Below are 25,410 nucleotides of genomic sequence, written 5' to 3'. Positions count from 1 at the left end.
AGGGCCCACGATGTTCAAAAAGAGGCAGAACATAATTGGGTTGGAGCAATATTCAGCTCCCTGGGGATCCAGGTCTCCGGTTGGATATCATCAATTGTACAATATGGAATCATGATAATTATAATCATTATGGTTTCTTTAGTAGTATACAAGTGTCTTTTAGGAATGATTGCAAAGGAAGGCCGACACACTCGGAGGGTGATGAAGGCCATAACCCGAAGAGAGGTAATCCTGTCACAAGACAACTCACCCCCACCCGCCTCACAAGAAACCAGCAGCTTGAGAGGTTGAGCATCCTTGCGAAAGAAGATCGAAGGATGCTGAAAAGGGGGGACTTGTTACAGTTTAAAGTAAAATATAATGGTTAAGGGTCAGAGTGTGCTTAGGTAGGTAAAAACTCTGTTAGGTCACTCTGGAAGAAAATAACTAGTTAAGAAAGTGCTGACCCTGTGGAACAATGATTAAATAGGGGAACTGCTCAGTAACAGCCATCCTGTTCCTAAAGATAAGATGAAATATTGTACCCAGGTGGTGGGCCTTATGGAAAGCAGTAAACCGTAAATCTGTATCTTCGAGATGTATACCTATTGTTATCTGCATGATTTATGTAGTTGTTTGTGACTAGAAAGAGTGTAATTTGGCACGTAAGCCTCATTGTAAAAAGGTATAAAAGTTGAACTGAAAGTGAGGGTCTTTGGAATTCTGACTTGGGACGCTAGTCCTCAGGTTTCCCGGGCCCCGAAAAAAAAGCACCGCATAAACTGACACTCTGTTGGTTTGTGTCTTGACTACGGGCAACATCATCACTCTCTACTACTACCAGAGAGGAGGTTGTAGCCAGGGGGGAGTTGGTCTCTTTTCCCAGGCAACTCTCAGCAAGACAAGAGGGCACGTTCTCAAGTTGTGCCGAGGGAGGTTTACGTTGGACATTAGAAAGAATTTCTTTACGGAGGAGGTGATCAGACATTGGAATAGACTGCCCCGGGAAGTGCTGGATTCTCCGTCCCTGGAGATAATTAAAAAGAGACTGGATGTGGCACTCAGTGCCATGGTCTAGTAACAGTAGCGGTAGTGGATCAAGGGTTGGACTTGATGATATCTGAGGTCCCTTCCAACCCAGCCAATTCTATTCTATTCTATGAAGCATTGTTTGTATCACAGCACAATAGGAAAGACAGTAGCCAAAACTGAATCCAACAAGATGGAAACAAAGCTACAGAAAACTAAATATCTGACAAAATTATTAGGATTTTTCTGCATCATAAGCACATGGTACCCAGCGTAACTTCAGACTGTAACACAATCTTCCTGCACAGCATTATTCTAAACTTCCCTTCAGCATTATTCCTGGTTGCTTTACCTTGGTGGCTAATACAATTTCCAGACTCTAATTCCCAACATTTGGCTTGACATACCTGCAGCACAGAGCGGTCAGTGCCTTTCTTGAAGACTCCTTTTTCAGCTGATGGTTACATGTGGCAGGTAGATCCTGAGTTATCCCCTGCAGTGAAACCCACAGATCTCTATAACCACTACTTAATGGTACTTCCTGAAACCTACAGTGCGTCTTGAGAAGTTGTGAGGAAAATACAAAATAACAGCACACCTCAAATTTGTGGACCACCACCAAAAGGTGGGCTCGGAGACTTAATACTAATGCAAAAGAGGCCTACTTGAAACCTTGGGTGCACGCACACCTTCCAAGGACCACAACTTCCTACCATGATTATTGCTGGATCCAAGGGGGGGGGGGGGGGTGGGAGGGTGGGGGGTTGTGTGTGATCTCTTTTTTCTCTATGTTTTTTTTTTGGTGATATTTTTGTCTGCTCCTGCCCAGCCACACGCAGGCTCCTCCCTGATAGAATTTAGAAAGCAAAGGGCTTGAGGCCAAATCTCCCAGGGTCCAGCAACACTCTGGGGATCTCTGTGATATCTGGGATATGATATTTGCCCCATCTCTTTTGTAGCCCTGCTCATTTTGTCAAGAATGACAGAGGTGCACCAACTTTGTGGGTACCGAAACGTGGGAATTCCTATCTTCAGTGGCATTTTTCTTTCTACTGTAAAAAGGAAAATTTCTGAGTATCACTAGAAGTGGCCACACAGGTATCCCTTCTGGGTCATCAAGGTGAGAGCTCTCTCTCGGTCTCAGAATAAAGAGTGTGCCAGGCAATAACTAGCTAAATTCTTCCAGCAATTTTCATTTCAGTACAGAAAAGATGCAGACAGGCTGGAGAGGGTCCATAAAAAGGCCAAAAGGATCATCAGAGGACTAGAGGATCTGTCATATAAGGAGAGGGGGAGAAAAATGTGTTTGTTCAGCCTTGAGAACACAAGGCTTAGCATACAGTTCTGGGACAGCCAGCTGGAAGTGCAAGAAGGATGGAAATCCAAATGTTATTCAGGAAGAACATATGCATGGACATAAAATTCAATTCAAAAATCCCAACAGACCACAAAAAGAAAAAGAACTCAAGTAAGCTGAACCCATCACTGAGAAGAAACCGGAGAGCTAGCAATTTACATATCAACCAATAAGGTGAAAACAATACATAAAGGAATGAGAAAAAACCATGTGCTAGAATTTTCTACTAGTACTAGAGGTGAATATTGAGACACAGGTTTTCCCTCAGCTCCATTCAAAACCTCTCCAGGAACCAGAAGAGCAGGCATAACTTTCCCATCCAAGGGGACCGGCCAAAAAAGAAAATGCTACAGGAAAACTCAAGACACTGATTCTACCCTTACCCCGCACATATTTTTTTTACATGAAATGAGAGACACCAAAGCAAAAAACAGAAAGAGGAGCACTTGCTGTAATATAAAAGCCACACTCTCGCTTTTCAGAGAAGAAAAAAAAGGGAGCAAAAGTTCTTTTCCTAGTCTCCTCGATTCACACGAAAGGCAAACATTTGGAGTCTGACAAGTCAATCATCACTTTAGTTCCTTTACACGGCCTTCAGTTTTCCCAAGGAAATCTGTGGCAGCGCAAAGAAATGCCTGCAGGGGCAAAAAAATGCCGCTGCTTCTTCTATCAGGCCATGACCAGCACTCTTTCCTCACTGGAGCCCAGCTTCACTTCACTTACACCATCCCCAAACCCCACATTTCATCCTTCTCTTCTCCTGCTTTGCTCCAGCGAAAACGCCTGCCTTCCTGCTCCAACCTGATGAAAACTTCCAGGTAAAGAAGCAAAGCAGCTACAGCAAGGACTGGGCTCTGCTCAGAACCAAGGTCTCTGGTCCTGCAGTGTTTTCCCCCTTCCCTCCCCTGCCCCATAATGGCAACCTCACTTTCCCTCACTGAAAGCACATCTGAGGGCAAGATATAGTCAAGGTCTTCTTCCTCCACACTAGGGAGTGGAGGAAGAAGACCTTGACTATATCTTGCCCTCAGATGTGCCTTTCCAGTGCAGGAAGTGAGGTTGCCATTATGGGGCAGGGGAGGGAAGGGGGAAAACACTGCAGGACCAGAGACCTTGGTTCTGAGCAGGTGATACAGACTTATATATCTTATGCTGACAGAGACATTCCTGACAGCAAAACCACCTCAGAAAGTAAGGACACAGATTTCTCTAGAAAGGACATCGACTTCTCGATTTTTCTCTAGGTCCTCTTCGATGGCAGCTTGTCGTAGAGAAAAGGCTCTCTGCTGGGTCACCAGGGAGGCCACTCCTGTGGCCGTAACGGCTACTCCCAGGCCGAGCAGTATCGCTATCGTTACAGCTGTCAACACCTCTCTTTTTTTGTAGACCGACGTCTGCTTTTTCCCAATAATAGTACATCTCCTCTTCTGGATGGTATAAGACCCTGCGAACAATCCAAATCTGCACACAAAAGTTAGTAGCGTAATTGAAAAGTTTAAGAAACACATGGGGGGTTACTCCCAGCTGATGGCAAATCCACATTACGGGCGCTGATGGAATTGCCCACTTATGGGATTTAGAAAACACAACAACTTCTGCACAGAAGGCACCGTCCCAGGTTGCCAGGGAGTTTTTACCAAAACAAACCCCTTGACCTCTGACTTGGTTCAGGGTAATACCTTTTCGCGGCGTGTTCCACCTGCATTGGGTTGGACTATATTCTGATGAAACCGTAAAAGAAGAGTTGAGGGAAATTCCCTCATAAATGGGAGGATTCTTATCATAGCATAACCAACAGGAATTCCTGAGATTCGAGTTGGAGTGATTCAGCTATTGAAAAGTGGCATCTAGAACGCTAAAAAATGGCTTGCCAGGCATCTGGTGGGGGTTCTCTATTCGTTTTTTCGAGGGAATTATCTGCTTAGTTAACAGAGGACTGGTTGGAATGGGGATAGAGATTGGTAAACTGTCTTAGCCGCCTATCTTTTTTAATTACAATATTGGGACCAATCACTGCACTGTTCTTAATTTCTTGTTTTTTGATAAAGAACAGTCCCCCTCTATCTCTGCCATTCTCCCACTACCTAAAACCCCACGTTTTGCCGATTGTCCAGCCCAAGTCATTTTCCTTGGTTACGTTCAACAAAAGATATCTGCACCACTCTTTGCTTCTAAGTTTTGCCCATACCCCACGACTGGGACGCCGCTGCGGTTGAATTATGCATCTGGCGCAATTATGCGGCCCCCATTGTACCTTTAAGTATTTCTCTGGTCTTGCACCTGGTGCCCAGTCAGATGTTATGGTCTCACATCCCCAAGAGGCACAATAGTATTGATCAGGGGCATTACAGTAAGTTGTATATATATATTGTTTGCGAGGTATATTCCTTTGTAATTTTACTAACGATAGAAGCAGTAAAAATGTTATATTTTACAAAATAAGCCGCGAAATGTACCCGGGAAAAATGGGGGGGGGAGGGGGGGCTACGTGACTAGGAATGTGTAGCCGCGTCTCAAGAAGCCCATCTATAGGGTGATGAAGAAGAACCTGGACCCTGAGCAGCAACGCGCACATGCGCAGAACCGCACGCGGCACCCGGATACGAGGGACTAGAAAACGAAAGGAGCCGAAGCCGTGGCGCCATCTTGGTCCAGCAAAAGACTCCCGAGTGCCCAGCGCTGTTTTTGCTTGTTGTCGCTTGCTAATAAATTCTAATTGGTTTTAATTGGCGTGTCCTGGACAATTTTTAGCACCCAATTTATAACAAGAGGCGTGAAAAGCGTGTGCCAAGCACGTGAGACGCGTGCACCAGGCATGTACCCAGCGCCTGAGATGTGTGTGAGAAGCTCGTGCCACGCATGTGAGATGCATGTGCCAACCGTGTGCCAGGCATGTGAGCTGCGTGTGCCAAGCACATGCCCAGTGTGCACCAGGCGTGTGCACGGCGTGTTCCAGGCGTGTGAGCTGCGTGTGCCCGGCTTTTGAGAAGGATGTGCCAAGCATGTACCTGTGTCCTAGTGTCGTCCAGGATAAAGGTGTGTAGCTCAACGTGAAGGTTCATGGGCATCAGGTTTCTCTAACCCAGCAGCATCGTCTTTGCACGGTTCAGCAGCCCATATAGGTTTATCTCTACGTTGCCAGTTGTTTTGCTTCCACTGCTTTAACCAACCCCATAAGGCATTTGCTACCATCCATGAGTCAGTATAGAGATAAAGTCTCGGCCACTTTTCTTGTTCAGCAATGTCCAAAGCCAATTGGATGGCTTTCACCTCTGCAAATTGACTTGATTCACCATCTCCTTCATCTGTTTTTGCAACGAGTCGTGTAGGATTCCATGCGGCAGCTTTCCACCTTTGATGGCCCCCTACCAGACAACAGGATCCATCAGTGAAAAGAGCATATTTTTTTCTCATTCTCTGGTAGCTGGTCACATGGTGGGGCTGCTTCAGCCCGTTTTACCACTTTTTCTGGTGGCATTCCAAAGTGCTTGCCTTCTGGCCAATGTGTTATTGCTTCTACAATTCCTGGATGATTGAGTCTTCCTATCCTAGCTCTCCGTGAGAGTAGAGCAACTCCACGTAGCATCAGTAGCATGATGAAGGGAAGATTCTCTACCTGAGTGCATAAAGCACAGTAGAGGTAATCGTGGCACCAGGAGGAGCTGTGCTTTAGTACCAATCACTTCTGAAGCAGCTCTAACTCCTTCGTATGTGGCCAGTATCTCTTTTTCAGTGGCTGTGTAGTTGGCTTCAGAGCCTGTGTAGTTTCGACCCCAAAATCCAAGAGGTCGGCCTCAAGTCTCTCCTGGAGCTTTCTGTCAGAGGCTCCATGTAGGACCATCACCTCCCTCTCCGGTGTAAAGCACATTTTTAATGTCTGGCCCTGTTCAAATTGGTCCAAGGGCCATTGCCTGCACAATCTCCTGTTTAATACCCTCAAAAGCAGCTTGTTGTTCTGAGCCCCATTTAAAGTCTTTCTTCTTCCGGGTATCCTTGTAGAGAGGTTTCACAATCTGATTATAAGCAGGAATATGCATCCTCCAGAAACCAACAGTTGCTAGAAAAACTGAGTTTTCTTTTTGGTAGTTGGTGGGGCCATAGCTGTTACTTTGTTAATCACGTCCATTGGGATGTGGTGATGTCCATCTTGCCACTTAAGGCCCAGAAACTGTATCTCTTGTGCAGGTCCCTTGACCTTGCTCCTTTTAATAGCAAAACCAGCCTCTTGAAGGATTTCAATTATCTTCTTACCTTTCTCGTAGACTTCCTTTGCTGTGTCACCCCACACAATGATGTCACCAATGTGCTGTAGATGTTCTGGAGCTCCACCCTTTTCCAAGTGATCATGGATCAGTCCATGGCAGATGGTAGGACTGTGTTTCCACCCCTGGGCAGTCAATTCCAAGTGTACTGGACACCTCTCCAGGTGAAAGCAAACTGTGCCCTGCATTCTGGTGCTATGGGAATAGCAAAAGATGCATTTCAATGGATTTATCTGAAAGGCCAATCAAAGCATGCAGCCACCCTGCATTCCCAGTCTTTACAGCTGCAGTACCAAAGGACCATTTGTACCCTTTTGTGTCCCTGAAGTCCCCTCCCTCGAGGCAGTCAATGCCAAGGATGCACGGAGCAGCTCGGTGACCCCTGAAGGGCATTTCCAGCTGTGAGGGTTCCCTGATTCTCCGATTCCTCAGGCATGTTCCAGCATCTGCCTGGGCTGCCGGGTGACAAGGGGACTGATGGAGACACTTTGAAAATACAAAACATGTCTCTCGAATCCGTATTTTTCCTGCTTTTTAAAAATACACCAAACATATTCTCAATTAACAGATCTTTACCCCAGAGTTAACGAGCTTCTGTTTTGTCTCATGCCTGACAGGCACCTAAAGATGGGATTGCGAAATCAGGCCGCCTCCTGGTACATGGTCCAGACAAAGATAATAAATTTAGCAAGGACTGAAAGATAACAATAAATAAAAGAGAAGTTCTTGGGATGGCAAAATCTGTGTGTCCTCTTTAGCAAGTCTGTGAAGAATGATAGAGAAAGAATAGTTTTTTTTTTTTTTCCTCCTTTTTTGTTTTCTCCTTTGTTTTTTGTTTCTCTTTTTTTGTTGTTGTTTTTTTGTTTTGTTTTTTGTTTGTTTTTGTTTTTGTTTCCCATTTGTCTTCCCTCAGACAAATTGTGATTTTTTTTTTCTTTCTATACTCAAAATGAAAACACCGTTTCAATCACATTAAATACCCGCAAAATTTTTGTACCCTAAAAGAAAAGCCCAAAGGAACATTTTTCTACCCCCCAAAAAAAGTTCAAACAGACTTTTTTCTACCCACAAAAAAAAAAAAAAAAAAAAAAGGAAATTTTTCTACCCCAAAAAAACCCCCCAAGAATAACTTTGCTATACACCAAAAAAATACCCAAAGGATTTTTTTCCTATCACAGAAGAAAAAAAATTCATTAATATTTCAATTGTCCCCCCCCAAAAAAAGCCCAAAGGAATCCTTTATATTTTTATATTTTTCTATATCTTTATATTTTACATTTATATTTATTTTACATATATTTATTTATATTTATATTTTATAGATTCATATTTTTATATTTATATATTTATATATTTTTCTATCTATATTTTTTATTTACACATAAAATATATTTATGGATATTTTAATTTATGTTTTACATATTTATATTTTATATAATATATTTTTATAGTTATATTTCTTATTTATATTTTATATTTATATTATCTTCTCTCCTGAAATCTTATCCCACTGAAACAGAAATAAATAAATAGAATATATTCTTCTTATTAGATATATTGGATAATTATTATCCTTAAATAAACCAAGGATTTCTCATGATTTTATTTATTTTATTTTATTTGGTAATGAATTTGGTCTAAAGGGAACCCCGGGGACACCTGAGCCAAAAAAAAAAATCAGAGAAAATAGCAGATAATACAAAATAAGAGATAAATGTATGAATATGTAAATACATAAATAAAAAGATGTTAATATATATAAATATATGCATAAATATATGCATAAATATAAAAAATATATACAAGTGTATAAATGTATAAACATATAAATACATAAACGTATAAATATGTAAGTATATGAATACAAAAATATATACATTATTACATATTATTATATTTATTATATACACTTATATAAATACAAAAATATATACCTACATATACATACATATAATTACATATATTTCTATATACATATAAAAGCATATAAATATATAAACATATAAATACATAAATGTATCAATATGTAAAGGTATAAAAATATAAATATACAAACGTATAAATGTAGAAATACATAAACATATAAATATACGATCAGAAATCCCAAATTTTTACCAAAATTTTACCCAAAATTCCTTTTTTCCCCAAAATTCCCATTTTTCAACACCCGGGCCCCCTTTTCAACCGAAATCCACGAATTTTTACGCCAAAAGCCCCCTTTTCTGGGTCCTTTTTGCGGCTATTCGGTGCTTTTTGCCCGTTGGGCTCCGTTTTGGGGCATTTCAGGGCGATTCGGAGCGGATTTAGGGGGCATTTTTTCCGGTGTTTCTGGTACCGCCTGCCGGCTTCCGGTCTACGTTTCCCAGCAGCCTTTGCGCGCCGCCTACAACTCCCGTCGTGCTTCGCGCCCCGCCCGCTCCGCGGCACCGTCTCGCTTTCCATGACGTCACCGCGGCTGCGCCGGAAGCCGGAAAAAACGGAAAAAAGCGACAGCCAAAACCTTCCCAGTGTCTCCCAGTCCCTCCCAGCTCTCCCCTCCCCCCTCAGTGACGTCACTACCCCTCCCCTCTCCGCCGCCCTCCACATCCGGGGCCTTCCTCCACTCGGAAGTGGCGGGGTTCAAAACACGGATGTCGGAGGGGGGGGGAGGGGAAGAGCTGCCATGGGGCGCGAGACCCCCCCGGACCTGAGGGTACCGGGAGGGGAAACTGAGGCACGGGGGGGGGAACCAATTTGGGGATAACCTCAAAGTTTGGGGGGGTGACGACCCAATGGTGTGGGACCCATTTTGGGGGGACCTCGAGGGTGTGGGACTCAATTTTGGGGGGACCAAAAGTTTGGGAGGGGAAACTGAGGCAAGGGGGAATGGAGGGGGAGGAAGGGACCCATTTTAGAGAGGACCTGGGGTTCGGAACCACTTTGGGGGGGAACCCCGGGGGTGTGGGACCCATTTTGGGGAGTAACCCGAAGGTTCAGGAGGGGAAACAGGCACTGGGGAAACGGGGGACCCATCTTACCGGGGACCTGGGGGTCGGAACCACTTTGGGGGGGGACCCAAAAGTTCGGGACCCGATTTGGGGGGGACCACGGGGGTCGGAACGGATTTTGGGGGGGACCCAAAGGTTCGAGAGGGGAAACTGAGGCACGGGACCCGGGGGGTCGGAACCAGTTTGGGGCGGAGCCAAAAGTTTGAGGGGGGGGGGAAACTGAGTCCCAGGGTTGGGAGGGGGGGGTGGAACCCTGTGACCCGGGGTATTTGGGGGGGGAGTTGGGGGTCTCGCCCCCGTCCCCATCCCCCTCACGTGACCCTTTTTTTTTTGGGGGGGGGGGAGGGGCGCGTGGTGGTGGTGACGGGGGGGGCGGGTTTCCTGGGGACGCATTTGGTGCGGTCGCTGCTGGAGGAGGAACCGGAACTGAAGGAGCTGCGGGTGCTGGACCTGGAGGGACCCAAAGAGCTGCAACACCCGGGTGGGGAAAGGCGGAAGTGGGGCGGAAATGGAGATTGGGGGAAAAGAGGAGAAATTGGTTCGGAAATTGGTTCGGGAAGGGAAACTGAGGCACGGAGTGGGGAGGAAATGGGGAAACTGAGGCACGGGGGACGCGACTGTGTTTCCGAGGGGCGTTGTGTCCCCTTTTTTGGGGTCCCCCTTAAGCCCCCCCCCCCCCCCCCCCCCCCCGTGTCCCTTCCTCCCCAGACCCTCACGTGCGGTGGCTCCATGGGGACGTGGGGGACGCGGAGGCCGTGGGGCGGGCGCTGCGTGGGGCGGACGTCGTGTTCCACTGCGCAGGAAAAGTGGGGGAGGGGACCCCCTCCGGGGACCTCGGGAGAGTGAATGTGCAGGGTGAGAGGAAGTGGGGGGGGGGGAATGGGGTGGGGAGAGGAGGAAATTGGGGAAACGGGGAGATATGGGGAGGAACTGGGACGGAATGGGAGGAACTGAGGAGGAAATGGAGGAATGGGGCTAGGAGGGGCAGAAATAGGGTAGGAATGGGGTGGAATAGGGGAAATGGGGAGGAAGTAGGGGGGAAGTGGGAGGAAATGTGGGGAGGGGAGGGAATGGGGAGAAATGGAGAGGAAATGGGGTTGGGAGGGTAGGAATTGGGAGAAATTGGGAGGAAATTGATGAAAATGGGGAGGAAGTGGAGAGGAGTGGGAGAAAATAGGGGAAATGAGGAGGAAATGGGGTAAAATGGAGAGGAAGTGGGGGGGAAATGGGTTCCTCTGGGAGTCCCCATGTCCCCTCCATGTCCCCCTCCCCCCAGGCACCCTCAATGTCCTCGCCAGGTGCCGCTCGGGGGGGGGGTCAAGGTCCTGATTTACACCAGTTCCATGGAGGTGGTGGGGCCAAACGCCTGTGGGCATCCCTTCCTTAGGTCCTGAACTGGGAGGGACTGGGAGGGAACTGGGAGGGGCTGAGTGGGAACTGGGACACCCTGAGACAGATTGGGAGTTACTGGGAGGGAACTGGGAAGGATTGGGGGCTACTGGGAGTGAACTGGGGGGGAACTGGGACACCCTGAGAGAGACTGGGAGCTACTGGAGGGGAACTGGGAGGGGCTGGGTGGCACCAGGAGGGTGCTAGGAGGAACTGGGAGGGAACTGGGACAGACTGGGAGTTACTGGGAGGGAACTGGGAGCAACTGGAGGGGAACTGGGAGGGACTGGGTGGCACCAGGAGGGTGCTAGGAGGAACTGGGAGGGAACTGGGACAGACTGGGAGTTACTGGGAGGGAACTGGGAGCAACTGGAGGGGAACTGGGAGGGACTGGGTGGCACCAGGAGGGTGCTGGGAGGGACTGGGAGAGAACTGGGACTGGGAGAGGGGCTGGGAGAGAACTCCCCCATTTGCCATTCCCACCCCTATGGGCGCAGCAAAGCCCAAGCGGAAAGGAGGGTGCTGGAGGGGAATGGGATGGAGGTGGGGGAGGGGCAAGGGGGGACCCCCAAGTGTGGGGTGGGGGTTGGGGGTCCCCTGGGTGCTCACCCCCCTCCCCCCCCCCCGTGTCCTCCGTTGTTCCCATTGTCCCCATTCTGGAGGGAGAGAGGGGGAGGGGAGTGGGAGATGTGGAGGCTGGGGGTCCCCTGGGTGCTCACCCCCCCCCTCGTGTCCCCATTGCCCCCCCCCCATTGTCCCCATCCTGGGGGGGGGCGGGAAGGGGGGGGGGCTGGGGGTGGGACCCACGACTGGGGGGAGAGGGGAACCCCCCCTTCAGGACCCCCAAGTGGGAGGGGGTGTTCCCCCTGAGTGTTCACTCCCCCACTCCCCCCCATGTCCCCCATTGCCCCCCAAGTGTGGGGGTCCCCAGGTGCCCCCCCCATTGCCCTCCGGGTTTGGGGGGGGTCCCTGGGTGTTCACCCTCCCCCCTCTGTTGTCCCCTAGGTTTTTTGGGGGGGGTCCCTGGTGTCCTTGTCCCTGCGCCCCACAGGGACCTGTGGGGAGGGGGATCCCCTCCTGGCCTGGATCTACTGGGAGGGCAAAGCCCGGGGGTGGCTGCCCCACACCCTGCCCCCCAACACGGAGCACGGACGGGTGTATGTGGGTGAGACCCCAAAAACCCCCATAGTGACCCCAAAATGCCATGGACTGACCCCAAAACCCCCCCCAAACCCCAGAGTACCGCCAAAACCTCCTGGAGTGACCCAAAACCCCCATAGTGTCCCCAAAACTCCCTGGACTGACCCCAAAACCCCCCCAAAACCCCATGGAGTGACTCTAAAACCCCCCAGAACCTCATGGAAGGACCCCAAAACCCCCATAGTGACCCCAAAATACCCCCAAAACCTCGTGGAGTGACCCCCAAACCCTCCTGGACTGATGCCAAAACCCCCTGAACCATAGAGTGACCCCAAAACCCACAGTGACCCCAGACAGTAGTGCCCAGTTCACCCCAGCTCCCTCCCAGTCCCTCCCAGTAGCCCCCAATCCTCCTCAGTTCCCTCCCAGTACCTCCCAGTCAACTCCAGTGCCCTCCTGCTATATCCCAGACAGCCTCCAACCATTCCCCCACCCCACATCTGCCCCATAGATCACCCCATTTCCTCTCAATTTCCTCCCCTTCCTACCCCATTTCCCCCCCTCCCAACTTTCCATTTTCCCCCCTTTCCTCCTCTTTTTTCCCCATTTCCTCCCCTTTCTAACTTGTATTTTCCCCATTTCCTCTACTTCCTAACCCATTTCCTCCCCTCCCAACCCCATTTTTTGCCATTTCTTCCCCATTTCCTCCCCATTTCACCCCATTTTCCCCATTTTCCTCTATTTCCTCCCTCTTCCTCCCATTCCTCACCATTTCTTCTCCATTTTCTCCCATTTCTCCCAACCCCATTTCCTCCCCATTTCCTGCCCATTTTCCCCCGTTTCCTCCCCTCACAAACCCATTTTTTACCATTTCCTCCCCATTTCCCCCTCACTTCCCCAGGAAACGTCTCCTGGCTCCACCTCCTTGCCGCCTGTTCTGCTCTGTCCCGCCCGGAGCTGCTGGGGGGGAAATTTTTTTTCTGTTCCAATTTTTCCCCTTTCCTCCCTTACGACATTTTCAACTTCCAGCTCCTGGGGCTGCCCCCGGGGGGGTCACTTCCTGCCCCGTTTCCTCCTCCTCCTCTGGGCCCACCTCAACTCCTTCCTCGCCCGTTTCCTCCCCCACTACTGCCCCCTCCTCACCCCCCGCACCTTGGCCCTCGCTTCCTCCTCCTTCACTGTCCGCAGCTCCAAGGCCCAAAGGCTCCTGGGATGTTGGCCCCGGTATTCCTGGGAAGAGGCCCGGGAAAGAACCCAGAAGTGAAGCCAGAGTTTGGATTGAGGGAAACACCCTGGAAATACCCCAGGAATACCCAGGAACACCCAGAAACCCCACAGAAATACCCGGGGAAAAAATGGAAATACCCAGAAATACCCCCTGAAACTCCAAGAAATACCCGGAAATACCCCGGAAGTATGCGGAAACACCTCAGAAATACCCAGAAACACCTGGAAATATGCAGAAATATATGGAAATACACTGAAAAACCCTGGAAATACACGGAAATATCACAGAAATGCGTGGAGACATCCTGGAAACATCCAGAAATACATGGAAATATCCAGGAAACACCAGGAAACAGCCCGGAATTACCCAAGAATACTTGGAAACACCCAAAAATACCTGGAAACACCCCAGCAATACACAGAAACAGGTGAGAAACACACAGGAAAACCCTGGGATCGGGGGAATCCGGATTGGGGGGGAGACGGAGGTTTGGGTAATCAAGGAGGTGATTCGGATCAGGAGTTGGGTATAATTCGGATTGAAGATGGATTCAAGACTGAATTTTGGCTTCTTCACCAATTAAAGTGTTGATTCGGATCAGGGTTTGGCTGTAATCTGGATCCAAAATGGATTCCAGATTGGGATTTGATTCCCACACCAATAAAAGAGTTGATTCAGATTGGGATTTTGTTCAAATCCGGATCAAAGATGGGATCTGGGTGGGGATTTTGTCTTTTACACCAATTAAAGAGTTGATTCAGGTTGGGATTTGGGATAATCCAGATCCAAATGGATTCCAGACCCAATTTTGGCTTCTTGATTTGATTCACACAGGGATTTGGGTCCAATCCAGATTAAAGATGGATTCCAGACTACGATCTGACTTCCACACCCAATCCAGATCCAGAATGGGGCCCAGAGCAGAATTTGTTTCCAGTCCAGATCCAGAATGGAATCCAGACCAGGATTCTGTTCCAGTCTGGATCCAGAATGGGATCTGACCATGATCCAGTTCTGATAGGGATCCAGAATGGGATCCACAGCTCAATTTGGTTCCAATCCAGATCCACAATAGGAATCTGACCAGGGTTTAGACCACAATCCACTTCCAATTCAGATTAAAAATGGGATCCAGGCCAGGATTTTGGTCCAATCTGCATCCAGAATAGGAATCAGATCAGAATCCAGACCAGAATTCAGTTCCAATCTGGATCCCGATCACAATTGGGTTCCAATCTCAATCCACAGCAGGAGTCAGAGCAGGATCTAGACCAGGATTCAGTTCCAATCCGGATCCAGAATGGAATCCAAGCCAGGATTAGGGTCCAATCCATATCCACAATAGGAGTCAAACCTGGATTTGGACCACAATCCAGTTCCAAACTGGATTTCAAGTGGGATCCAGACAGGGATTCAGTTCCAATCCGGATCCAGAATGGGGCCCAGATTCCAATTTGGTTCCAATCCAGATCCAGCCCAGGATTCCATCCTTATCCCAATTCCAACTGTAATCCAGCCCGGAATTCCATTCCACTCCAGATCCTTTTTCCCCAGTGGGCGTGGCAGTGAGCGTGTCCCTGCTCTGACCCCGCCCCTCCCCCCCTTTCCACACCCCACCCCCCCTTTGGCCCCGCCCATTTTCCCAGGGGAGGACGTGTGGCACCGGAGGTACCCATGGAGGGGGGGGGGGGGGGAATTTCCCCAATTCCCTTTTTTTTGGGGTGGGGTCCCCAGACCCCCGGGTCCCCGCCCTTACCCCTCTCTTTTCTTCCCCCCCCCCTCCAAGATGGCGCTGGAGCTGTTGGAGCCGCTCAGGAGGGGCCTCCCCCTGGGCTCTTCCCCTTGGTATTTCCTCCTTGCCATTCGCCTCCTTGCCCTCAGCCTGGCCCGGGGGGCGTGGCTGGGACCCCCTGGTGACCTGGTCTGCGATTGGGCCACCCCCAATCCCCCCTTGCCCCCCCCCACCCCTGAGCGTCGCCGCCTCTGCCTCGCCCTCTGCTCCGCCCAGGTCTCCCCCCCCATTATGGCTGCCCTGGGGGTCTCCTCCTTGCTCCTTGCCCTCCTCCCCATCACCCTCCACCACCTCCTCCGCCTCCACCCCTCCCCCCACAACACGTCTGACGGCGACACCCGGGGCTCCAACATGGCTGACGAGCATGACGTGGGCTCCTCCACTGGCAACATGGCCACCAGGTATCATCATGTGGCTGCTGGGCACCCTGACATCACCAGCATGGCTGCCGACAACAACATGGCCACCGGGAGTTTCAACATGGCTGCCAGGCACCACAACATGGCTGCTGGGCCTTCCAAGATGGCCACCGGGCACCCCAACATGGCTGCTGGGCAGCCCAACATGGCCGCCAGGGGCTTCAACATGGCCGCCAACAGCACTAACATGGCCGCCGAGGTCTCCATGACCAACAAGACAGCCACCAGTCCTTCCAAGATGGCTGCCGAGGCCACCAAGATGGCTTCAGGGGCTTCCAAGAGGGCACCCGGCCCCGCTCTCATCATCCCCCTCACCCAATCAAGAGGCGCCTCCAAGATGGCGGCAGGCTGGCGTGCGTGGCTGTGGGCGGGGTCAGCTGCCATCTTGGCGCTGGGGGAGGGGGCGGTGCTTTGGACTTTGATTGGCCACTGGGGCCCCTGGGGCACCCCCATTGGCTGTGGGGTTCCCCCTGCCCCCGCCCCCCCCTGCCCCCCATTGGCCTGTGCTGACCCCACCCCCCAAGCCAAGATGGCGGCCGCAGTGGGCGTGGCCGCCTCTGCTGCCGCCTCATTAGCTGCCGCCCTTGGGGAGGTGGTGCGGGCGGCCATATTGGCACGGCAGCCATCTTGAAAAGGGCAGGGTGAGGGGGGGAATGGGGTGGCCATCTTGGATTTTTGGGGGTTAATGGGGCCGGGGAGGTTGGTTAGTTAACCCACTGGTTGGTTAGTTGTTTAGTGGGTGGTCAGCTGGGCACCTGGTGGGTTGGTTAGTTGTCTGGTTAGTTGGTTGGGTGGTTGGTTACCTGGTTAGGTAATTGCTTAGGTGGTTGGTTAGCTGGTTACTGGCCAGCTAGCCAGCTGGTGAGGTGGTTACCTGCTTGGTTAGTTGGTCAGCTGGGGGGTTGGTTAGGCAGGAGATGGGTTGGGATGGGGGCAGGATGACTAGTTAGCTGCTGGTTGTTGAGCTGGTTAGTTGCTGAGCTGGTTAGTTGACTGGCTGGTTGGTTGGTTAGTTGGCTAAAAGGTTGGGTTGTGAGCTGGATGACTGGTTAGCTGGTTATCAGCTGGTTAGTTAGTTGGTCAGCTGGTTGGTTAGTTGTCAGCTGGTTAGTGCTGGGCCACCATCTCCAATAGCGCCCAGTCTGCTCCCTGTCTCTCCCAGTTCCCTCCCAATCCACCCCCAGTAGGTCCCAGTTCATCCCAGCTCCCTCCCAGGTTTTCCCAGTCCCTCCAAGTTCACTCCCAGTAGCCCCCAATCCTTCCCCGTTCCCTCCCAGTAACTCCCAGTATGGCTCAGTGTGTCCCAGTTCACTCCTAATCCCCTCCCAGTGCCACCTAGTAGGTCCCAGTCCCTCCCAGTAACTCCCAGTATGGCTCAGTGTGTCCCAGTTCACTCCTAATCCCCTCCCAGTGCCACCTAGTAGCTCCCAGTCCCTCCTAAGTAACTCAGTCTTCCCCAGTTCCCCTCCAGTAGCTCCCAGTCCACTCCAGTGCTCTCTTGGCATATCCCAGTCTGCCCCAGTTCATTTCCAGTCCCCTCTCAGTGCCCCCCAGCAGCTCCCAGTATACCCCAGTGCATCCTGCCTCACTCCCAGTAGCTCCCTGTGCCCTTCCTGTCCACCCCCAGTTCACCCCAGTCCCTCCCAGCAGCTCCCAGTATGTTCCACCGCATCCCAGTAGCTCCCAGTGGCTTCTCAGAGCCTTCCAGTAGCTCCCAGTTCCTTCCTAGAACATCCTACTCCATACCAGTCCGCCCCCAGTCCCCTTCCAGTAGCTTACAATCCCTTCCAATTCCCTCCCAGTCCACCCCAGTGCGCCCTGAGTACATCCCACTGCATCCTAGTAGCTCCCAGGTCCCTCCCAGTACATCCCACTGCACTCCAGTCCACCCCCAATGCCTCCCAGTCCCTCCCAATATATCCCAGTATGTCCCAGTCCCCTCCCAGTAGCTCCCAGAGCCTCACACTTCCAGCAGCTTCCAGTTCACTCCAGTGCCCTCCCAGAATATCCCACTGTATCCCAGTCCACCCCCAGTAGCTCCCAGCCCCCTCTTAATATCCCAGTATGTCCCAGTTCAGCCCTAGTAGCTCCCAGTCCACTCCCAGTTCCCTCCCATCCCCCTTCCAAGTACATCTCACTGTATCCCAGTCCACCCCCAGCAGCTCCCAGTTCACCTCAGTTCCCTCCTAGTGCCTCCCAGTCTCTAGGGGGGGTCTCTAGGGGGCGGGGCTGCACCCCCTTCAGGCTGCTGCGTAACATATCCCAGTGTCTCCCAGTTCATCCCAGTAGCCCTGTACTGGGGGGACACAAATCAAAACATTTTCACCACCAAGAAGCTCCTGTGAGGAAAATAACCCCCAAAGCCACTGAAAAACCTGCAGAAAACTATAAAAAAAGACAAAAAATGAAGAAAGTATAAATTAGTCTTTATTTAATTAAATTCGATGGGTTTAAAGTATTTTTAAGCGGTTTTCAAGCGTTTTGAGCGAAGGGTGGGGAAGCGGGCACGTTGGGGGGGGTGACAAGAAAGCGGCAAGACTGAGATAAAAAAATCCCCCGATTTCACTCAAACGCCCCCAAAACCGTTTTAAAATGATGGAAATTATCTCAAAACTTTAAAAATATTTAAAAAAAATGAAATTATGAGGAAAAACGACATCAAAACCTTTAATCCAACGCCGTCTTCGCCTGAGGCGGCTGAACCGGGATCCTTTAATCCCCCCGGGGACCGCAAAAATAACCCCAAAAAACCCTGGGAATCCCCCCGAAAAAAAAACCCCAAAAAAACCCTCGAGGACCACAAAACGAACCCCGGGGTTCGGAAAAATTCCCCGGGGGACCCCAAAAATCGCCCGCGGTCCCTGCACGGCGCCGCAAACTCCCGGGAGGTTCCCGCCCGACGCCCTCTGAGGCCTCCGCTCCCCCCCTGGGGTGAAGGAGAAGCCTCCGAGTTCCCCCCTTTATCGCCCCCCGGCTCGGCAATCGCGATATCGCGGGGATATCGCGGGGATATCGCGGGGATATCGCGGGGATATCGCGGGGATATCGCGGGGATATCGCGGGGATATCGCGGGGATATCGCGGGGATACCGCGATAACGCCACTCCCCCCGCCGGTTACCACTGCCATCCGATCGCTCCATCGTCCCAGTGCGGACTGAGGCGCTGGAGGGGCGGTGCTGCCCCGCCCTCCGCCGGCCAAGCCCCGCCCTCTGCCGCTTCCCATTAGCCACTGCGCGGGGAAGGGGCGTGGTCCGGGCCCGCCGACCAATACGAGGGCTCAGAAGAAGGGGGCGAGGCTGACGTGGAGGGCGGGACTTTTATAAAGGGATGAGGGGCCCATCCGTGGGGAGATCGGGGCTCCACGAATTGGGGGCTGTGGTCGTAAAGTGGCGGCCGGAAGCGAAGGGGCCGGGGGGGGCTGGGGGGGGACGGCGACGGTCGGATTGATGACGCAATCGCAAAGACCCAGCGAGCGCCGCCGTTTTTGGGGCCTTTATTCAAAAAATCAGAGGGGGTGGGGTGGGGAGGTGAAATGTCCCCGAAATGTCCCAAAAAAAGGCGCGGTCAAAGGTCACTTGTGGCCTCGCGGAGGGGGCAGAGGGCAAAAGGGGAGGGAGAGGCCCCCGGGGGGAGGGTTGGGGGTCCCAGGAGAAATCGGGGGGGATCCCAGAAGGGGTTTGGGGGGGGGGGCCTCGGGAATTTGGAGAGGGGTCTGTGGGGGGCCCTGGGGGGTTGGGAAGGGGGCTGGAGGGGGCTTGGGGGTCCCGGGGGGGGTCTGGGTAATTTGGGGAGGGGTTTGAGGGGGTTGCGTGGGGAGTTCCCCAATTTTGGGGGCGGGGCTGCACCCCCTTCAGGCTGCCGCATAACAGGGTTCGGCTCTACACCCTCTTCCCTCTCCCCAGTGCTGGAGGCACTGGAAGCCAATCAGGAGTGGGAGAGCCATGCACGAGTGGGAGAGCCACGTCATGTTGCAGGTGGCCACTGGGGGAGGGGATGACTAAGGATACGCCCCCCATGCAGGCCACGCCCACAACCCACCAAGCTACACCCCCTCCCCCAGAATCCATCACTCCTTTTTGATAGACCCCTATGGGACTTAAAGTGCCCCTAAGCCCAGCCCACAACCCCCCAGACCACTCCCACCACGCATAGACCACGCCCACAAGCCGTCAAATCAGGCTCCTTTGTCGCTAAGCCACGCCGCCTCTCCACCCCCAGGTTCCTTCATTCTACCCCTTTGGGTACCCTGCTTAGGGCGGGCCCCTAAGCCCCGCCCACTCCCAGACCACGCCCACAAGACCAGAGCCACGCCCATACCATAGACGCTCCCAGATCATGCCTCCAGTTTAAGCCACGCCCCCTCCCTTTTCCCTTCTTTTTCCATCGACTCCAAGGGGTGTTGAGGAGCCCCAATCCCCACCCACTCCCCGAGTCCACGCCTCTTCCATAAGTCCCACCCACCCTAAACCACGCCCAGTCCAATCCACATCCATAGCCTGTAGACCACGCCCCCTTCCCTAAGCCACGCCCCCTCCGTCCCTTTCCCATTGACCTCTATGAAGGTCAAGGAGCCCCAAGCACTGCCCCCTCCCCAAGCCACGCCCACTCTAAAGCCACGCCCGTATTCATCAGGACATGCCCCCTCCCTCTTTTTCCTATTGACTCTTATGGGGGGGTAAGGAGATCCAAGCCCCGCTCACTCCCAAGCCCCACCACCTTCCCTTAGCCCCGCTCCAATTAAAGCCTTTAATTGCCTTAATTACCATCATTAGCATTTTAATGAGCCGTTAATTACCCCGCGCCCGCTTAATGGACCCTGCAGGAAGTGCCCACCCCCCCTCCCAGGTATTAGTTAATTAACCCCGGGGCCTTCATTACCAGACATGAATATTAATGAGTCTCCGTGCATGTTAATGAGCTTATAATTATGCAAATGAGGGTTAATTACCGTAGCCCGTCCCCTGCATGAAGTATTTGAGGGCCTCAATCAGGTGTGTGGGCTGGGAGCAAAGGGTTATGTGACTGATGCATGACCTCTGTGTGACCCCACTGTTGCCCGTAGTCAAGACAAAACCAACAGAGTCAGTTTATGCGGTGCTTTATTCGGGGCCCGGGAAACCTGAAGACTAGCGTCCCAAGTCAGGATTCCGCCAACCCTCGTTTTTGGTTCAGCTTTTATACTCTTTTACAATGAGGTCTATGTACGGAACTTCAGTTACAAAATAGTTACATACAATAGATAGACATCCCCAATCCACAAATCTTATACTTGTTCAACTTAAGCTATTGTTTAACTGTCTCCCACCACCAGCCCTTATCTTCAGTACAAAGTGTCAGTTTACTCTGATTCTGATCCCCTCTCCTCAGCACATTCCTGGCTAAGACCCATTCCCAGGGCCTGCTTTTCCAGTCCAAACCTTAGCATAACTACTTTTAAATTTCTATTTCTTCCCCCAGGACTTCCGGGAAAACTCCCCAACTTCCGGCTGTGCCACTCACGGGTGCGTTCCACATTTGTGCCACGTGACCAGGGCTGGGCACCCCGCCCGTGCTGTCCCCTGGTGGTTGGACAAGCTGTGTGGGGTTTCCAACAGCGCCCCCTGGCAGACCCCTCAGGAGGGGAGCAACCACCCAGACCCCACCACCCACCCCACCCTTTGGGCCCCAGCGCGACGCTTGGTGACCCATTTTATGCTTCTTAACGCCAAAAAAAAGGCTCTTTCGGCCCAGTTTTTGTCCAAAATTGCCACTTTTTGAACTAAAATTTCCATTTTTGACCCAAATTTGACCCAAATTTCCCTTTTTTAACACTAAAATTTGAGTCATTTCACCCATTTTTACCCCAAATCCACACTTTTTGCCCAGAATAGCCGCTTTTTACGACAAACAGAAAAAAATACCCCCTGAGGCTAGAAGATAGAAAGGGAATAGAGCCATCGATAGAGAGGTTTTTAGAATTAGGGCTATTGATAGAATGTGAATTAGCTTTCAATACACCAATATTACCAGTCAAGAAACCAAATGGGACTTACAGAGTGGTACAGGATTTAAGGGCTGTGAATGATATTACTAAGACTCTACATCCAGTGTAGATGGAACACTCTTGACAAAAATGAAAGGTAATCTGATCTAGTTTATAGTTTTATATTTGAAAGATGCTTTTTTCTGCCTTTTCTTAGCCCCAGAAAGCCAAAAGACTTTGCCTCTGAATGGGAGTTTGTTAGTAAAGGGAGAAAACCACAACTGACCTTGACGGTGTTACCTCAAGGTTATAAAAATAGTCCTACAATATTTGGAAATCAAATTTGGAAATCGGCAAAAGAATTGGAAGAGTGGGAGCGGCCAAAGGGAGAGGGCACTCTTCTGCAATATGTGGATGATTTACTGATAGCAACTGAAACAGAAGAACAATGTGTTGTTAAATTTCTTGGGTTTAAACAGTTATCCAGTCTCCCAACAAAAAGCACAGCTAGTGCAAGAAAAGGTTATCTACTTAGGATACGAGATCTCTGGAGGAGAGCGATCCAGGGAACCTAGAGGAAAGAAGCCATCTGCCAGATGCCCAGGCCTGAAACCGTGAGAGATCTGCGAGGCTGCCTAGGAATGACAGGTTGGTGTCACCTGTAAATATATCAGTACGGGATACATGCCAAACCTCTGTATGATTTGTTTAAAGAATCTAAAAATTATCTAGTCTGGACTTCTGAGGCAGAAACAGCCTTTAAAAGACTGAAACAAGAACTAATGAAAGCCCCAGTATTAGGTCTACCCCATGTAACAAAACCATTTTGGCTGCTCTCACATGAATTCCAGGAAATGGCCCTAGGAGTCCTAGCTCAAAAACTGGGACCATACAAAAGGGCTGTTGATTACTTCTCTAAGCAAAGAGACGAAGTAAGTAAAGGATGGCCCACATGCCTGAAGGCAGTGGCTGCAGTAATCATAAACATAGAAGAGGCCAGAAAACGACTGTATTAGTGTCCCACACAGTATAGAACAGAAAGGTGGCCACTGTTTTGTCACCTTCTCGATTCCTGAAGTACTATGTGATTTTAGTTGAATCAGATGACATAACCATTCAAGTGACTAATGTTGTCAACCCAGCATCATTCCTAGAAGGAAGTCAGCAGAGCCAATTTGAGCATGGCTGCCTAGAAGCCATCGAGTCTGTGTATTCCAAGTCGTCCGGAACTCGAAGTAGAGCCACTTGAAGGGGCAGATAACTGGTTCTCAGATGGCAGTAACTTCGTAAAGCAGGGAGTAAGGATGGTTGGCTATGCAGTAACTACAACAGAGTAGGGTATTGAATCAAATCCCTTGCCTGTGGGAACTTCAGCATAGAAGGCCGAACTAATAGCTCTTACCCTAGCCATGGGAAAAGAAAATTTGTATATTCTAAGTATGCTTTCTCCATCGTGCATGCCCATGGGGCAATCTGGAAGGAGCGAGGACTGCTGACTGCCCAGGGAAGACCCATAAAATATGCAGAAGAAATCCAACAGTTGCTGGAGGCTGTTCAGCTCCCAACCCGAGTGGCCACAATGCATTGCAAGGGGCACCTGAAAGGTAACACCCTTCCAGAAATAGGTAATAGAGCAGCAGATGCAGAAGCTTAATTTGCTGCTGCAAGAGCCAAAGACTTAGTATTGGCCCTGGTACCAAAAGAACTAGATACTAATTTTGAACCAGAGTACCAGGAATCAGACCATAAGTGGATACAAAGAAACAAAGGTAAAATGTTAGAAAATGGATGGGGTCAGCTAGAAACAGGACAGCTAGGGCAATTTGTAAAAACAGAACATGACAAGGCCCACTGGGGATTTGATCCTCTTTATCAGTATTTAAAAATTAGAATAGAAGGGCAAAAGCTATTCACAGCAGTGAAATATGTCACTTCCCAATGTGAACGCTGCTTGAAAAATAAACCAAACACAAAAACAAAGGTACACCAGGGAGTAACTGATACAGGAAAATTTTCAGGAGAAGTGTAGCAGATTGATTTCTCTGAACTCCCAAGGAAAGGGGGGTATAAGTACATCTTGGTTTTGACTGATATATTTTCTGGGTGGCCTGAAGCGTTCCCATGTAGAACAAACAAAGAAAGAGAAGTAACTTGCTTAATGAAATCATGCCGAGGTTCAGGGTGCAAAGGAGCATTTCCTCTGAGAGAGGCTCGCACTTTTGTGCTAAAATTGTACGAGCAATAAGTAAGGCACTGCAAATCAAAAGGCAATTGCACACGCCTTACAGAACTCAAGCAGTAGAAAAGCTGAATCATATTATTAAACAACAAATTGCAAAAATATGCCAGGAAACTAACTTGCAGTGGTACCAAGCCTTACCTATTGCTCTAATCAGACTAAGGGTGAAGCCCCGCTCAAAAGAAAAACTGAGCCCGTTTGAAATTTTATATGGGAGACCTTATGCAATGCAGACTGTAAATAGTGACGCTGTAGATCAAATAGGTAATCAATATGTGTGTGATTATGTTATAGCTGTAGGGAAGTACTTTGATCAAAATGCCACGGTGGTGATGGATCACCAACCTAAGCAACCTTGTAAACTGCATCGTTTTAATTCTGGTGACTGGGTATATGTTCAGAACCTTTTAGGGAAACCTCTGCAAGAAAAATGGAAAGGGCCCTTTCAAGTGTAGCTCACCACCTTCACTGCCGTTAGAATTAAGGAGCGACCCACCTCGATCCTCTACAACCCAATTCAAGAAGGATCATCAGGCACAGTGGCAACATTGCCCAGGGATTGCCATGGTCGAGTGCATGGTTAAGGCACTACCATGCGTTGCAATACCAGGCATGGTACTACACCCCGAGTCTGGCTTAAACATTCATGCGCTACGTAACAACCAGCCGTACGAGCAGAAAGACTGGAGTCAAAACAAGGGCCAATTAGATTCCTTATTAGGAGAAGAAGTGGAAGAAATTGCTGCCAAGGAGAAAATCACCTGTGCATCAGAATGTTGTAATTCGACCCATAGGCCATAACTTTTGGGCAACTTTTGATCCACTCCAGGAGTAAGTGGCAATCAATCAGTACAGAAACCTGTATTCCTAGAGAACAGCTAGGATATATTTGTGAAAACACAGTTAGAGAAAATGAAGCTTTGTGCTTAGATACTGAAGATAGCTTGTGTACTTTTGAAATGTTTCCCAATAATGACTATCGATCACATGTTTATTATGTAGGAAGATTCCAAGGTGTAAGTGGTGAGAAGGGATTCAGGGAGGGAGCATCCCTACTAGGGGATGAAGTACACCTTTCCCCCACCCACAACTTTGGTATAAACTTCTCGTGGATACCAGGCCCCCATTTTCCCAGCGCCCTGGGCACAGAACTGGTCTGCCTTTCCCACTGGTACTGCCCAAACATTCCTCTCCCCAAGGCACCCACCTTGCACCAGCTCTGAAGCAAGTAGCACCTGCTGCTCCATAAGGATCTTGTAGTTGGCTTTTGGTAAACTTTTGTTTTGGAAAGTACTCACTGCTGGAGGAGCCTGCTGGTCTTGGAAGCAAAGCAGGATTTCCTAAAAAACAGAGATTAAAACAAAACCAAGTTTAAAGAAAAATCTGGGTTCTGGTGGGTTGTGCAAGCCTAAGCTCAGATCCAGGGATTTTGTGCTTGGGGGGAGCAGCTGGACTGGTAATCCTGGTCCCTGGTGGTGGGAGGTGAGTTCGTCACCCATCCATGCATGATGCTAGGAAGTGGGGGGGGGGGGGGACTTTTTTCCCTAATTCCTGTGAGCCTGAAGGTTTGCATGGCAGCATGCAGGAGGAAACCCTGCCAGGGATGCTTTTCTCCACCAAACAGC

General features: G+C 50.2%; 1 protein-coding gene across 1 annotated transcript; it reads left to right on the top strand.

Moving 5' to 3' along the window:
• Window positions 1–9,271: 9,271 nt before the first annotated feature.
• LOC139788801 (3 beta-hydroxysteroid dehydrogenase type 7-like) lies at window positions 9,272–14,050 on the top strand. The gene is made up of 6 exons (XM_071729029.1): window positions 9,272–9,319; window positions 9,960–10,095; window positions 10,323–10,469; window positions 10,891–11,001; window positions 12,009–12,168; window positions 13,045–14,050. Exons 1-4 carry the CDS (start codon window positions 9,290–9,292, stop codon window positions 10,941–10,943), a joined length of 366 nt encoding a protein of 121 aa, XP_071585130.1. The 5' UTR covers window positions 9,272–9,289; the 3' UTR covers window positions 10,944–11,001; window positions 12,009–12,168; window positions 13,045–14,050.
• The last annotated feature ends 11,360 nt before the right edge of the window (window positions 14,051–25,410 follow it).

This window comes from Heliangelus exortis, chromosome 30 (genome assembly GCF_036169615.1).
Source record: "Heliangelus exortis chromosome 30, bHelExo1.hap1, whole genome shotgun sequence".
Lineage (NCBI taxonomy): Eukaryota > Metazoa > Chordata > Aves > Apodiformes > Trochilidae > Heliangelus > Heliangelus exortis.
The sequence above is the reverse complement of the archived record's forward strand: the minus strand, read 5'-3'. Positions and strand labels throughout refer to the sequence as shown.